This window comes from Danio rerio, chromosome 5, assembly GCF_052040795.2.
Source record: "Danio rerio strain M-AB ecotype USA chromosome 5, GRCz13ab, whole genome shotgun sequence".
NCBI lineage: Eukaryota > Metazoa > Chordata > Actinopteri > Cypriniformes > Danionidae > Danio > Danio rerio.
In genome coordinates, this window is record NC_141025.1 from 34650287 (window position 1) to 34667031 (window position 16745).

The 16745-nt window shown below is 35.1% G+C and overlaps 1 protein-coding gene across 15 annotated transcripts in view; it reads right to left on the reverse strand.

Annotated features, from left to right (window-relative positions):
- The window catches only part of si:dkey-34e4.1, a 78068-nt gene extending 61462 nt beyond the window's left edge, over window positions 1–16606 (reverse strand). For 8 of the 15 annotated variants that reach the window (XR_015491376.1, XR_015491375.1, XR_015491374.1 and 5 more), the window contains exons 1-2: window positions 16324–16606; window positions 6152–6223 (exon numbers count right to left, since the gene is read on the reverse strand). Coding sequence is in view for 1 of the 15 variants with exons in the window: in XM_087253661.1 (XP_087109787.1) it covers window positions 6152–6223; window positions 16324–16434 (183 nt within the window). In the remaining 14 variants the exon portion in view is untranslated. Of the gene's footprint in view, window positions 1–5803; window positions 5979–6151; window positions 6224–16323 lie in introns of those variants that run through there. The other 7 variants (XR_015491379.1, XR_015491378.1, XR_015491377.1 and 4 more) reach the window with 2 other exon arrangements.
- Between the last annotated feature and the right edge of the window lie 139 nt (window positions 16607–16745).

Sequence of the window (16745 nt, forward strand, 5' to 3'; positions counted from 1 at the left end):
GAACAAAAATATGGGAGGCGATGTTGATAGGCTGTTCAATCCTTCTCTTAGAAGGCCATTGTCCTGCAGAGTTTAATTCCTACTAGCTTTTCATACTGGTTTGGTTCAGGTATGCTAGGGTTGGATGAATAAATTCTGCAGGACATCAGCCCGCCAGGAACAAGTTTGAACACCCTTAGTGTCGAAGGATGGTTTGTTTATAACCCTGAGCGAGGAACCATACTGTATATAGTAACTTCATTGACATTGATGACAATATAATTTGTATTTATTATACTAAATATGACTATTATTTATAATCAGAAAAGTGTTATATAATGACACATTATATCATACACGTAATTATTTGACCAATACTATACTTGCAATGAAAATGGAAGATGAAGGAACTAAGATATATAATGAAACAAGAAAAAATATAAGTTTATTTCAACACTTGAACTTTCACTAATTTCATAATTTCAATATGCAACTGAAGTGGTTGTTTTTACAATGTAAGTGAAATAGAAGCGGTGACACAGTGGCGCAGTAGGTAGTGCTGTTGCCTCACAGCAAGAAGGTCGCTGGGCCGCTGGTTCGAGCATCGGCTGGGTCAGTTGGCCTTTCTGTGTGGAGTTTGCATGTTCTACCTGCGTTCTCTTGGATTTCCTTCGGGTGCTCCGGTTTCCCCCACAGTCCAAAGACATGCGGTACAGGTGAATTGGGTAGGCTAAATTGTCTGTAGTGTATTAGTGTGTTTGTGAATGAGTGTGTGTAGATGTTTCACAGTGATGGGTTGCGGCTGGAAAGGCATCCGTTGAGACAGGTCTTAAACAGACTAAATTATAAAAGAGTGACAGAATCATTTCTATGGCAGCATATACTATGTCATTTCTAAACTTTACGCGGGGGGGGGGGGGGGGGGGGGGGGGGGGGGGGGGGGGGGGGTTGGGGAGGCCAACAGAACTGAGCTAAATCGTTCATAGAGTTTGTACCACCTTGATCCACTCTGCAGACCAGAGCGTGTGTCGGGTAATAAATGAAAGTGGAAAATATTTCTTAATTACATAAAAACCCAATGTTAGGTTACAACAACCCAACAATTTTTGAGCGTAAATATAGATTGCAGTTGGCCTTTATCAATTGGTCATCCATAAAATCTTCAAATTTAACAAAACAACCGACTAACTCTACTTAACACACCTGGGAATTAAAAGCTTCAAATCAGAGACTTCATAATACACACGGTAAATAAAAGAATATTACAAATGAATCTTTCAAAACACACTCTTACTGCACTACAGCACATTCATAGCTTCATTCTACATATTAGAGCCATTGAGAAATGAAAGCACAATGCAATTATAGCCTTAATTACATTAGACCACATAATTCCCTGGCTGAAAAAATGCGTCTCCCAAATGGAAAGGACAGGCTGATGGAGTACACAAAAGAAAGAGGGAAAATAAGGAGAGACAGAGTGCCAGATGCAAAATATGGAGACATGGTTAGGCTTCCTTTATTGGAAGATGAACTTCTTTTCAGTTATTTATAGATCTGATGACATAAGACCTAAGGAGCTGTCAGTCACATACCAACATTCTTAAGTGACATTCTGCAGTCTGACCTTTAACCCGATCATACAGGGACAGACTGAAAGAGAAAGCTGTCAACTAATGTTACTGCTGTACGATCACAGAGAGGGTCCTCAAAAGAACCAAACAATCTGAAACAAGTCAGCAATGAGCATTATTATATTTTACAGTGTATACACCAATAATGCATAATATTATGACTTTCCTCAGCCTAGAGTGGGCCTTATAATCAAACGTCTTTCAGTCAGTCCAGTGTTTGATATCAAATGGGAAAAAGCTGCTGAATTATCAGACTTTGCTCAATGAGAACTTCAATCTCAGACAGGAAACTCCAAGGAAGTTTCTGGTTATCAAAGGGTGAAAAATATAGTGTAAAGTCAAGATGGGAGCAATACAACAGCTATAATATTGGACATTATAATCCAATAATATGTTAAATAATGTCATTTATTACTGTGTAAAGCTGAATTACCAGCATCATTAGTCCAAACAGGGTCACATGAGGCTTTAGGAATCATTCTAATATGTTGATTTGGAGCTCAAGAAACATGTATTTAAAACAATCTGTGCCACTTAATAATACTATAAAAACATTTATTCATTTTCTTGTCAGCTAAGTCTCTATTAATCCGGGGTCGCCACAGCGGAATGAACCACCAACTTATCCAGCAAGTTTTTTACGTAGCGGATGCCCTTCCAGCCACAACCTATCTCTGGGAAACATCCACACACACTTATAATCATACACTACAGACAATTTAGCCTACCCAATTCACCTGTACAGCATGTCTTTGGACTGAGGGGGAAACCGGAGCACCCGGAGGAAACCCATGCAAAACGCAGGGAGAACATGCAAACTCAACACAGAAACACCAAATGAGCTGAGGCTCGAACCAGCAACCTTTTTGCAGTGAGGCGACAGCACTACCAACTGCGCCACTGCTTCGCCCCTACTATAGAAACAATATAAAAAATTGGAACATCATTTAATCATCATTACTATAAGTGTCTTTACTGTCACTTTTGTTCAGCTGATTTGTATGCTTATGTTCATTCATGAATATTTTGGAAGGAGAATAAAAACTATAATAGTGAAATGGGATTTCGGTCATACGACACACAAACTCTCCACTAATATTTACCCTTGAGATGAACAGCTGTTTTTTCAAAGATACTCTTATGTAGCCTCATATTAGAAAGCTTCCCACTGTATAAACTAAGCTATTTTAAGTATAATTTTCTGGTTTGATGTCTACACATGTATACATTTACAACAGGTGTAGAGAAATGGCTAGTCACATCAGGGCTTGATTTAAATGTGAGTTGTTATTCAAAACATCATAAGCAGATAGTTTTGAAAACCCATTTACTGATTAACATAAAGAGAAGCAGCTATACAAAGAAAAAAGGGAAAGAAACTGCAAAGAAGGACAGAACTAATTATTTACTGTTGTTTTCAGCAGAATTTAACAAAACAAGGGCATTATTTTTGAGACTCATCTCTGAGGGAACCCACTAACCTAGAAAGTTTCAGCTGTGAAAAAAATTAAACAAGCTGATTCTGAGATATTCTCTAAAGGACTCAGAACAATTGTATCTCTGGGCCATGTTTAGAAAGGTAAACTTTCTCTCACTCACAATCAAGTCCATAAACCCCTAAGCACTGTAAACCCTAATAAGTTGGAATAACAACAAGTTTAAGCTAACAAACTTGAAGATTAGGTCAACAAAAATAAGTTTTTTAGGATTTTTATAGCAACGCAGTGGGGCAGTGAATGTATTAAAACATATGTTCGTTTGTTGTAAAAATTCATAATGTAATAATGGCAAAAAAACAAAAAAAACTAATTTGTGCATCTCCTTACTTCCGTGTCTGCAGCTGGGGTTTTCTGGGAAATTTTCCTACCTCTTGGTTTCATGTGTGGTCCTGAAAAATCTTAGGGTGCTTTCACATCTGTAGTTCGCTTAATTTGGTCCGAACCAAGCGCAATAAATGATACATTGTTGCATCTTCTGCCGTCCTTGAGTCATTTTCACATCACACTGCTGGCTTTGGTCCGAACCAGTTGAAACGAACCAAAATGCAGTCATCTGACAAGTCATCCACATCTCTCATTGGCCAGATGTTGTTAAACATATTTCCTAAACTGCTTATTGATTGGTCAGAATTCACGTGCGGGAAAATGCCAGTGTACTTCCGCAGGTAAACAAAACCTTTTACTCTGGAGGGACTGCGCTGGCTATTTGTATCCCTGCTTTAGACAAACTATACATTACGAAAATGAAGCGCGGTCGGGGCTGGAAAACAGTGTTTAATGCATCGCTCGTCACTTCAGGAGGAGGCGTGAATTAATTTAGCTAAACTGCAACATGGTCATCTTGCGGAAATATTACCAACGATCCATCAGGTAATGTTTTCCCCTCTCTCTGTGTTGGTAAAGCGCTGTCAACAAATATTGTTCCTCCATATCCCATAATGCACAGAGCATCGGCCTATGGCAGCTGAATTAGTCCAAAACGCGCAGTACTTTTTGCGGTTGGACCTGTTTTAGCACGGATCATATTCTCACCACAAACGAACCGCTCCAGGGTTCGTTTGAAAGTGTACCGAGACCACCTCTTCAAGCAAGTCTCGGTACGCTTATTTGGTCTGCTTTTAGTGCGCACTCGAGTACGACTGCTGCATTCTCACCTGCCCAAACGAACCGAACCAAAAGGGGAAACGAACTCTAGTGCGATTCAATCGAACTAAATAAGGCAGGTGTGAAAGCAACCTTAGTTTCGAGGGCTATCTAATTATTGTTAATTATTAAATGTTAAAAATTAAATGTTAATTATTTACATTTGAATAATTCTGACTTCAACTGTATATATTATAGTCTTATGCCTTAACTGAATAGGGCAGTATAAAGATCAGACAGGAAAGCACATGGCGAAGAGAATGAGAACTGAAATCTGGGAACTGAATCTCTTAACTAGATTAATCTTGAAAAAAGACAAAACACCTAGTTTTAACATTTATCCTGATTTTATAGTCTGACGCAGCATGACAGAAATAACTAGAAATCTGCACTGGGAAAAAAAAGGTGACCCAACTTTTGAACTGACTCAACTTTCAACTCAATTATTGCACTTGACTTAATTTGAGTACACTCAAAAATGTCCAGAAGTTTGTTGTCTTAAAATTTTAAGTTAAGGAAACTTTTTTACAGTGTGCTGCAACTCATTCAGTTTAAGTTCAGCTTAATATAATTAGATTTTGAGTTCACAAAATGTTTTCTATTAAATGTGAACCTTCATCAAAATTGGGAATGTATTGTCATTTATTCATTCATTTTCTTTTCGGATTTGTACCTTTATTAATCTGGGGTCGCCACAGCGGAATGAACCGCCAAGTTATCCAGCATCTGTTTCACGCAGTGGATGCCCTTCTAGCAGCAACCCATCTCTGGGAAACATCCATACACACTCATTCACACTCATACCCTATGGACAATTTAGCCTACCCAATTCACCTGTACTGCATGTCTTTGGACCTGTGGGGGAAACCGGAGCACCAGAAGGAAACCGACGCGAATGTGGGGAGAACCTGCAATCTCCACACAGAAATGCCAACTGACCCAGCCGAGGCTCGAACAAGTGACCTTCTTGCTGTGAGGTAACAGCACTACCTACTGCGCCACCGCGTTGCTTGCATTGTCATTTGAAGTTTGAAAAAAAAAAGTTTTTTATATTTAAATGCCATACTGTCAACACAACATATTTTTAAACATGTTTAAACATGTTTACCTATTTATACTAATTCATTACATATACATAAAAAATGCTGCATGAATTGTAAATAGTAATAAGTTTTAAATGTGTATAGAGAAGAGAAGAGAAGAGAAGATTAGAGAAGAGAAGAGAAGAGAAGAGAAGAGAAGAGAAGAGAAGAGAAGAGAAGAGAAGAGAAGAGAAGAGAAGAGAAGAGATACAGTATAAGCAGAAACGAAAGGTCTATGAAAATCTTGCAGCTGAAGCACTTTGATCTCCTGGCAGAACTGTCACAAACTCTAACGTTAACAAGTCATGCAACACACACACACTCACACAAATTCCTGCTCCACATGATCAAGCAAACAAATCCAACTTAATTTGTCTTAGAAGTGCCCTCCGCTCTGAACTATGAGGTTCTGAGTGCAAGTACATATAGAAAACTAGCACACACACACACACACACATTTACTGACCAATCGAGCAAAATAATGGCAGTCATCTCCAATTTCCGTTTGCTACAAGCCCACAGAGGTCACTGGTGGGAAATTACAGAGCCTTCAGTGCTCCGCTCTTTGGGATCTCTCTTTTATCAATGCACACGGCATGAAATATGAGACCTCAGGTGAAGAAATACTATCAGGATACACCCTAGAATAAGCACAATGTGATAAATATAGAGGAACAGGCTGTTTGTTCCCCAGCTAATGAGTCTTACGTTGCAAAAGACGTGTCTGTGAAAACAGCTGCTGTGGGCCAATCAGCAGTGATTACTCAGCAGCACTCAGAGTCTGTCTGTAAATTTAAGTGTCTGGATGACTTACCCTGATTCTTCTCATAGCAGCGACAATCTCCATGCGACTGTTGGGTCTTGGGACATCTAGACTGCCAACATACTGCAACACAAAAATGAATGTTAGATGAAGAGTGTTCTGTTTCAGTGCTAGAATTAACTGCAACTGAGGACTTGCATAGTCTAATATTAACGAGGCAGCTTCATTTGCACAACACACACGCAAACAGACTTTCTAGGTTAATGAGTAGCCCAATTTCTCAGTCTATATTTATTTTTTAATGTTCGTCTAAATCAGTGACTCTCAGCTGGCTTTGCTTCAACACCCACATTTAGACAAGTGGTGCTGGTCAACAAAAATGTTCTTCAAGGGGTGGTCCACTGATATCATATTTTAAACTTTAGTTTATGTGTAATGTAGCTGTGTGAACATAAACAACATCTCTGATGTAATACGCTGTAAGTTCAATGCAAAGGGAGGCATTGGGTTTTACAGAGTTAGATTAGGAAAGCCTAAAGTGAATGAAGTTTGGGTACTACAAAAAAAATACATCCGGGTTAGTGAAATCACAAGCGCTTCAGGTTATGTGCATTTACCACGCGCAGCAAATGGGCAATGTTATAGCAGAGAAAGCTAAAATTCTGTCCTAACGCTGCTAATTCCACAGAGCTTGTTCTGTTTCTGTATTTGGGTTTCCAAAGGACATGACACAAAGAGAGAAAGGCTTACAATTTAATTTTAATACTGTTCCAGGGAACTATAAAAAATACATGGCTAGCATTTGACAAAGGACAGATTCCAAAATCTCTCCCAGTTCAGTGCTGGATTTGGCTAAAAACTCTTTAAAGGAGGAGCTGCTCCAACCCTAATAGTAGAAACTGTGGATTGTGAGCCACAAGCTGTAAGTATTTTCATTTGTTAAAATTGATCAATGACATGCACAGTGTCTGGAGTTAACGATATGTTGTAGCAAGGACATAAACAAGCATTTAAACAATGGGAAATGCTGTTTGGCGCCGGTAACAATTTAGCTACAATTTTATATTTATCAGACAGTATTTGCACAAGAACAGCACGCGTTAAAAGAGGTGTGATGCGTCCTTGTGATGTGGAGCCAATCTGCGAATTATAGCCCATTATGTTAGCTGACCAATTAGAGCCTCTTGGGGGCGGTCTTTTAGAGGAACTAGGAAATATGACAGTCGTTTTCATGTTAGCTGAGTAGCTGTATATAATTAAAGTAAGATATATGAAAAGATAACGTGATTTTTTTTTAACAAATGAAGCATGAGCACAAATTGCTTTACTATTTACACCCCATAATCACAACCAAGCCTTAAAATAAACTCTGTATCACTCTTTTAAAATTTAACACTAAAATTGATTAATATTATATTTACAAATAACTGCAGAGGCCCAATAGGCGCAATTATTACATTTAATGATAAACTGTACATATTTTCTCAGCTTTCATTTTTGCAAATCGAGCAATACTATTAAGGTCAATTAATGTTTTTAATTAGTCAGATTCTGAATTTCTTGTCAGAAACTAAGCATGATAAGTGCAAAATGATTCTTAAACTGAAAAATCTACTTTTATTTTTAATCTCAAAAAACTTACATTTTTTTAAAATTCATTTTAATTAGATTTATTTTCCAAATGTTTCTAAAAATACACACACACACACACACACACACATATATATATATATATATATATATATATATATATATATATATATATATATATATATATAACAAGTACAAGAGTAGAAATATTTATTAACTCTTTGTATTGTTTCCACTTTGTGTAAAATTCACAGATATCACAGGAAATGCTCATAAACTCAAGCTAACTATTTTTTTTCAGGAAATGTCAACAGTGCTCAGCATAAATGAGTACACCCCTTTTTGAAAATGAATATATTCATCAGTGAATATATTTATCATTAAATATAGCCAATCAATTGGAGTGTTTTTTAAATAAAATGTTTTTATTAAACAATTACATCAAATGAAATAAGAGTTTTGGTAATCTTACATAGAAAGATAATACACAAACAAAAAAAAAACTTTTTTGTTAGATTAATTTTTTAGCTTTGGTACTGACTAATCTAATGTATATGCTAGGGCTACACGAACAATTGAAACCTTCACACCTTCAAATGACGTTAAAAGTGTCACATACTGTATTTATAAGGTATAATTCACCTAGAAATGTTATTTCTGTCTTCATGTAATGATGTATTTGTGGCCGTGAAATCACACGTGAGCTGACTACCGAGAACACGCATGTGCACGCATGACGCCTACTTTAGTGAACACAATCTGCATAGGCTGTGAATAACAGGTAATTAAGTTGTAAATAACGTTCAGTTTGTTGCGCAGAGCGATCGTTTGAGAGCCGTGCAGGAGGTTTGATTTGCATGTATGTGTTTTTTCTCACAGTGACAGCATCCATGAGCCGCACTCGGAGGTGAAAGTGTAACCTGTGCGCACGTCATTTAAATGATCATATGGCATTTTAGAGTTATGATAACGACAAGCATTTGATATGTTTTTTTTTCTTTCATAGCGAACCCAAAGTGTTGAGCATGAAAATAAATGTTTACTGTGTGAGTATAACAACCCTAGCCTATATATTAGGGCTGCACGATATATCGTTTCAGCATCGAAATCGCGATGTGCGCATCCGCGATAGTCACATCGCAGGAGGGTGCGATGCAAAAAAAAAAAAAAAAAAAAAAATTATATATATATTATGGGTGGAGCCGAACCGGAATGCGGTATTCGGAAAAGCAGGAATAGCGTGTTTTTACGAATACTTATTTCAAACAATACTTGATAAATTATTTGTATTTGGGAACAAGAAAAACATTATATCAAAAAGCTGCGTTTCCTCATGAGACCGCACTGCATGCCCGCGTGAGTGAGTGAGTTAGTGAGTGAGACGTTCAGGAGTCGGTGGGCGGGGTGGGGCCGGGGTAAGGAGACTGAGCAGGCTGCTTCTCTATACAGCAACAGAGAAGACTTGGCAGAGCGAAAAATACTTTTCTGCATTACTATTTTTGTTTATTTTATCATACTAAAATAACATGTGACAGAAGTTCACTCAAAAGTGAAAGTTCTTTCTTTTATTTACTAACACTCCCGTCATTCCTACTACTTTCAGAACATAAATTTTGATATTTTACCATATGAAAATGCAATGCAGTTATGAAAATTGAGAAATTAAAGCAATACAGAGATCTGGTCCCCGCGTCAGGTCAGGGTGCACCTGTAACCTTAAAAACGCAGACGCGGCGGAGGCGCACTAAACTCACACGGGAAAGAACTGGGCATTCAATTCATGTTTTCGTTAAATAATTCTTTAAATACAGCTCTTTTGATCTCTAAAGGGGAAAAAAGCAAAATAAATTTGTCGTTAAATTAATTTTAGCAAAGACGCAACTGCCTGTCATTTTCACATTCGTTTTTCAGTTAGGGATTTGGTCTATTAGAGTAACCTAATAAAATTGTTTTGTTGAACACTGTAGTCTACACAATAATCGATATTATAATTTATTATATACATTAGCTATTATTAAAACTAAACTATACAATTGATAAAACAAAACCCTTTTTAATGTTTGCTTTCATTTTGACACCGCTAACAGTTGTAATAAGAAACATCACATTATGCAGAAGCATGCAGTCTCAAGTTAAAAACACCTTTTGAGTTTAAAGATTGCCAAGTCAAGTTTACAGTGTCATAAATGAAATGGGTAGCATGAGTAAAGGGGATTTGCCCAGCACACAACCTCATGCGCTGCAGGTAGGCTGAATGATAATCTTTAAAAATATATAGGCTATGCAATACAAAACTTTAAACATTTATTTATTTTTTAATGAAAAGAAAAGAAATCAGGAGAGTAAAATATAATTTAAACCACTGGTCTGGCGCTGATACTTTATTGTTTGTATCCAGAAGAAGGGGAAAAAAGCAGATGAAAACCTGGCTGGGGAGACGGCGATAACATATCAGTTCTTCAGCAAAGATCACGACATAATTGTAATGCGTTTATCATACAACGCAGTTCGTGTTTATAATCATTAATATTAACTAGTATTAGTTCTCTCTCTCTCTAGGGCTTGTTCTTGTCGGCGCAATATAGCCTCGGCTTATTGCACGTACGAATCCGATTGTGAAGAATGATTAAGCGCTTGCATTTTTTATTGCATCCTTTTCGCAAGTTATTCATTTGTTTTGTTTTTTAAGTGGTGCGAACATTATTTACTGGCAAACATGTTCCTCGATCTCGTACATCAACAAATAATGTAGCCTACCTAAGTTAATTTACCTTTTATGTAAAAATTAAGGAATAACCAAATTTAATATTAATAAATAAAACATCCGTACAAACTTACATGTTTATTTTTGAACTTTCGTTAATAAAACAACACAAAACTGTTTATAAATATTGTAGTTAAATATTACATTACTTTAACTGCTTGAAACTGTATAATAATAACAATTAAACGTTACATTTTTAAGAACTTAACAAAAAGTCTAAATGGCACTTTACTTATCAGTGTAATAATAATATAAATATTAATAATTATACGTAAAAAGAAAATATTAACCTAGTAACAATATAAGTCAGATGTTTAAAAAAACAGCGTAGTTTCTCTCCACCTTTTGTTGTCATATTTTAAATTTTTTGCCAGAAAAACTAACATGTTGACTTTGTCCGGTTTAAGTGAAGAATGGGGTTATAATGTTTCCAGCAATACACTGTCAGACGGTGTGCTTGTAGCGAAAAATGCACAAACAGGGTACTTTTTCACAACCATGCGATAGAGGGCTTCTCCTTCTGTTCCGCCGCCCGCATTTCTCGCAACGCAGGTTTCTCTACTCTGCGGAGCGGCGCGTTCTTAAGTAGTTACCAAATAGCCTATGCTCAATTTCTCGTCAATGTCTTCCATTTATCACTTTCTCTTTTGTATCTGGCCATTTTTGCAAATGCCTCTGCCATGCCTGTCGAGCTGGGCTTCTGCGTTTAGAAGACAGGAGTTGATTAAGCCTACATGGCTTTTTTTTCCCTCGCCGTCAATCGCCACTAGCTTGCATGGTTCGGGACCCGTGGATCTGCGTATCGATGGATTTGCTCCTCAGTGTTTGGACTCTCAGCACTCAGCAGTGAATATTAAAACACACTTTACTTAAAACCCCCATACAAAAAGCTTAATCCAAATTGATTCGTTCACCTTTCTAGTTCGGCACGAATCCAAAATGTTCCCAGATGTAAGAGTTCGTTTTCTAACAAGATTCATGGTTGAACTTGAACTTGCTGAATCGTGCCTAATGTTATATTCTAACAGATATGTAATACTTGGCAACATAACAGTAATTTGTGTTTTAAAGTGCGTGACGTCACGTACTACGGCCGGTGGCAATGGACAACCGAGGTGGCAATGACCGCGGTGACGCGGTTGTCATGGTGACCGTCACAGCCCTAGTTTTAAGTAAATATATATATATATATATATATATATATATATATATATATATATATATATATATATATATATATATATATATATATATATATATATAATATCGCAATATATATCGCAGGGGAAAAAAATATCGCAATGTCAATTTTTTCCAATATCGTGCAGCCCTACTATATATAATGTTAAATATAATGCAAGAAGGAATCTGATGACAAAACTCTAATTTTACTAGTGGAAACAAATGGTCTAATAATTTTGTCAATAACAGATGACAAGCACATATCTCAAACATAATAAATCAACTTTACAATTATGAATAGTTATATTCTGATCTCATCATTTTACTGTGAATTAACAAACAGGACATATTGAAAGTCTGTTAAAGTCCACCATAACAACTATACAAAATATAGCATTTTAAGCAACAGTAGACCCACACACAGGCCTTATATTATTTACTGTTGTTTTATTATTATATATATATTATATTATATATATTGTTATATTATTATTGTTGAATTAACAATATTAGGCTAATCATATTAACCTTTATTTTACATTTATAGAATCGTGAGAAAATCGTGATCTTGTTTTTAAGCAAAAAAAAATTGTGATTCACATTTTCGCCAGAATCGTGCAGCCCTAGTATTTGCCCATATCTATTATATATACCCTGATTAGGATGATATAATATTCAAAACCAGATACATTAAAAGGTTAGCCATAACAGAAGATGTTCAGGTTCAAATCAAATTCAAATCAAATTCACAAAAATGAACCATTCTACATCTACAACATCCACTGACCGAACATTAAAATTCTTAAATGGAAATAGTACTACTCTATAGCTGCAAATGACAAGCTTAACCAGTCTGTGTTTACAAACAGCATAGTGTAGTTCTTTCATGCCTGTAATGACCTGCTCTGGTGAGATGTTGACCTTAAGCACTTATCTCCAGCTTCTAAAGTCTAAATCCAGCTGAGAGAGACAGCAATACTGACAGTTCAGCAGAAAATAGCAACTTATACAGCTGATTTAAGCTTTGAAAGACAAGACCGCGAGACTGCAGTCAGAATGTGTGACTGTGAATGTGAGTGGTTCTAGGTCTTGGCTTTCCAGCTTTGGCCAATAAAATTCCTGGAAGATAATCCTGCATCACAAATTGGAGCTAAAATTACTCAGCAATAGGCTTCTGAGTGGCTCCGTATACAAAGCTTTAGGTTTCTTCAGGCATTTAGCCGTCTGCAAATTTGAAAGGCTTACAGATAAGCTCCTTGGGAAAACACTACTATTTGTAACATATATGAGACAACAGACTGTTATATAATATTAAAGAAATGTCCAAGCAAATAGGCAGATGTGTTTAAGGAATGACCATGTTAAATATAGACACAAGAGTTATCTGGGAGCTTAAAGGATGTGCTGACTGACTGTAATGGACACAAATCAAATATTTATCAATGGTCATAAGCGGGCAGCTCAGCAAAAGTTAGCAGAATATAGGACATATGATGACATCTGATGATGATGAATTTAGTAATTTTCAGATGTCATGTTTTAAGTTTTGTATTGTATTGCTCAAGTGCAAAAAAACATGATTTATAGAAATAAATAAACTGGATTTATTTTTAATAATTTTGGATTTGTTTTTAATTCTTGGACTTTAATGTGTGATTTTTTTATTAGATTGATTCTAGTTTTGGCTTCGTTACTGACTAATCTAGTGTATGCCCATATACAGTTGAAGTCAGAATTATTAGCGCCCTTGAATTATTAACCCTGTTTATTTTTTTCTCCAATTTCTGCTTAATGGAGAGAAGATTTTTTCAACACATTTCTAAACATAATAGTTTTGATAACTTATTTCTGTTTAATGTTAATGTTTAAAATTAATGTTTAGGAAAAAAATATATAGCTTAAATGGGCAAATAATTTTGACCTTGAACTGTTTTTTAAAACATTTAAAACTGCATTTATTCTAGTCAAAATAAAACAAATAAGACTTGCTTCTGAAGAGAAAAAAATATTATCGGAAATATTGTAAAACATTTCTTGCTCTGTTAAACAACATTTGGCAAATATATATATATAAAAAAAAAATATATATATATATATATATATATATATATATATATATATATATATATAATTTAATAATTCTGACTTCAACTGTATATTATTGTAAAGCATCCTATAGGACACAGTACATGCAATGTCCTGATTAAGATGATATAATATTCAAAACCAGATATATTAAAAGGTCAGAAAGCATAAACCTTCACAGAAGATGGTCATGTTATGTTGTTCATTGAATTGCTCAAGTGCAAAAAAAAACATGATTTATAGAAATAACTAAAACTGGAATTATTTTTTGTAATAATCATAAGTCTTATTTTTACAGTGAGTATTGAAAAGTAAAATTGCAATAAATGATTTCTGAATAATCCAAAAATGATGGCTATCTGTTTTTGTAAATAAACTCTTCATATCTTGGTCTGTATAGGCAATAATAAAAATTAACTCTTCATCGAAAGTTTTATTTTACATCACAGCATTGGCATCAATGTGGCATATTGCCACTTCCAATCCTAAACAAGAACATTTATTCTTCAAAAACCTCACAAGCATTAACTGGAAATTAATGTTTAATGTTCTCACCACAAAGGCAGCTGAATGTGTGTTGAGAGAAAAAAATGACTGAATAGGGGTTTATTCAATGAAATGTTAATGATCCAATGTCAAATTCAAATCTAACCACAGCTTCTAAAGAAACCAAATACCCTCAAGAGTTTTAAAGACATCCCAGCTCAGTTAAAGTACTAGTGTAACCAGCCATGCAGCCATTAATGGGAAAGTTGTGCCAAAAATAGAGCATGAGAAAAAAAAAAAGTGCTCTACATACAGGTCAGTGACTTTTAGCTTGGATATATTAATTTAATCAAAAATACATGCATTTCTTGGAAATAAGCATGATGAACATTTTCCAGTAATAGTTAATTAAAATTTTAACTTTTATTTCACTTTTCCTGACTTAAAGGTAAAGTTCACACCAAAAGTTATTTTTGTTATCATTTACTCACTCTTTTACTTGTTACAAACTTAAAAGAGTTTCTTGTATCAAAAAAACACATTTTGGATAACATTTCTAACCACAGTTGAGTGATTGACTTCTAGAGCTGGACAATATTGAAAAAAATAACATTGCAATATTTTTTTTTTATTTTGCGATTTTTATATTACGATATGAATACAATTTCAGCAGATGACTTAATATCTCAATTTCGAAAAATATTTAATATATATAAAATATAAAAAATATAAAAACTTTAGATCGTTTGGGATGATTCTGCAGGTGGAATGCATCTCCATAAAATCTAATAAACAATCTTCCAAATTTTTGGGGTCCCCTTATACATTTTTGTTGTGGTCTGTGTTATTTGCAATGTGTTTCTGTATTTGCATGTGTTTTGAGAATTTCATGCATGTGTTTAGTCAAAGATTGATGATTTAATGTTTATTATTTGCATCTCCATAAAATCTTATAAATAGTCTATAAACTCTTTGGGGTCCCCTGACACATTCCAATTGTGGTCTGTGCTATTTGTAGCGCATTTTTGTATTTGCATGTGTTGTGAGTATTTTTATGCATAACAGTCTATAAATGCAATAAAAAAAAACTGAAACTGAAATAAAGTGTTTTATCATTTCCTGAGTCTAACCGTATACAAGTGCAGTAACTGAATGATAAAAATATAAATAATTCAATAAAAGGAATCATTGTTAAAGTCACAAATGGTATTTTTTATACGTGAATGGTTTTAAAATCATTATACAATCACAGGCATCAAAAACACATGCAAATTCATGTGTTTGCATTTGCATTCAAATAAAATATCAGATTGCGTTATTGATGTTGAAATGATTTATTGTGCATCCCTATTGATTTCCATGTATTTCTTTTTGTTTTGATTATCAACATTTTTCAAAACATGTTATATTATGAAACAGACAAAATAAGCTTTGAGTAAATGACAAATAAATCTTAATTTTGGGGTGATTGACTCAATTGGTTATTTGATATTACTGTATTGAAAATGGGTTAAATTTTTGCCCAACTCATAATCAGCAAGCAGAATGGTTGTAAACATGTAAAACACACAAAAAGCATGCCATGTCTTCTAATAATATTAGTTAACTCAATTATATATATATATATATATATATATATATATATATATATATATATATATATATATATATATATATATATATATATATATATATATATAATGTCATTATGAAAAGTAAAGAAACTAATATTGTTATAATATTGATATATATATTGATATATATATATATTGAATTATAAAGCTTACATATAAAAATATGAAAGCAACAAAAATTTTATATTTTTAAAAACTTATGAGTTTTAAAAGGTTATGCAATACATTTCTTCCTCTCTGTTTTTCAAATTTGTCATTGATCCTAATGTCTATGTCGGTGGTTTTAGTGCAGCCTGGTGTCTGATGTCATTGCTGCTTCCCAAAACATGATCCTGACTTGTTCTCTGATGTGTAAATCACCTCAGCTACACAGTCAATGACCCATTTCACTTGAATACAAATGACTGCACAAAAGTATCGGTTGGCAGAATAATCAGCAAAAATGACAATAGTGACGTTTACAGAAAAAGAGCCTGTTTCACCTTGGCTTGGAAGTGTATTCCGTGTTGATACGCTTCCTCGTTGTGAAGCGGGACCCGCGAATCCGCCACATCGTCCACCAGGTTGTACCTGTTTCTCCCGTGCATTTTCATTGGGACCCGTCCGGATGCTCGGCGAGGAATTTCTTCTCCAGCACCCCAAGCTTCAAAACTACTGCCAACTAAGAAGATTGCTCTAGTTTAACCAGCCGAAAACAAGTCGCGGATACAAGAGCGACTGAAAGCGAGGGAGCCCATTATAGTAGCAGCCCGGGAAAAGCTCAATGAAATCACAGGCGCTTCAGCACAAAAGAAATGGGTTGGGCGCCTCTTTCCCCCTCTCAGCCCTCAGACATCAGCTGCGTTTATACAAGTCTGGCTTCCACTCAAGTTGCTCAAGTGCCTCAGCGAGGAGAAGTTTATTA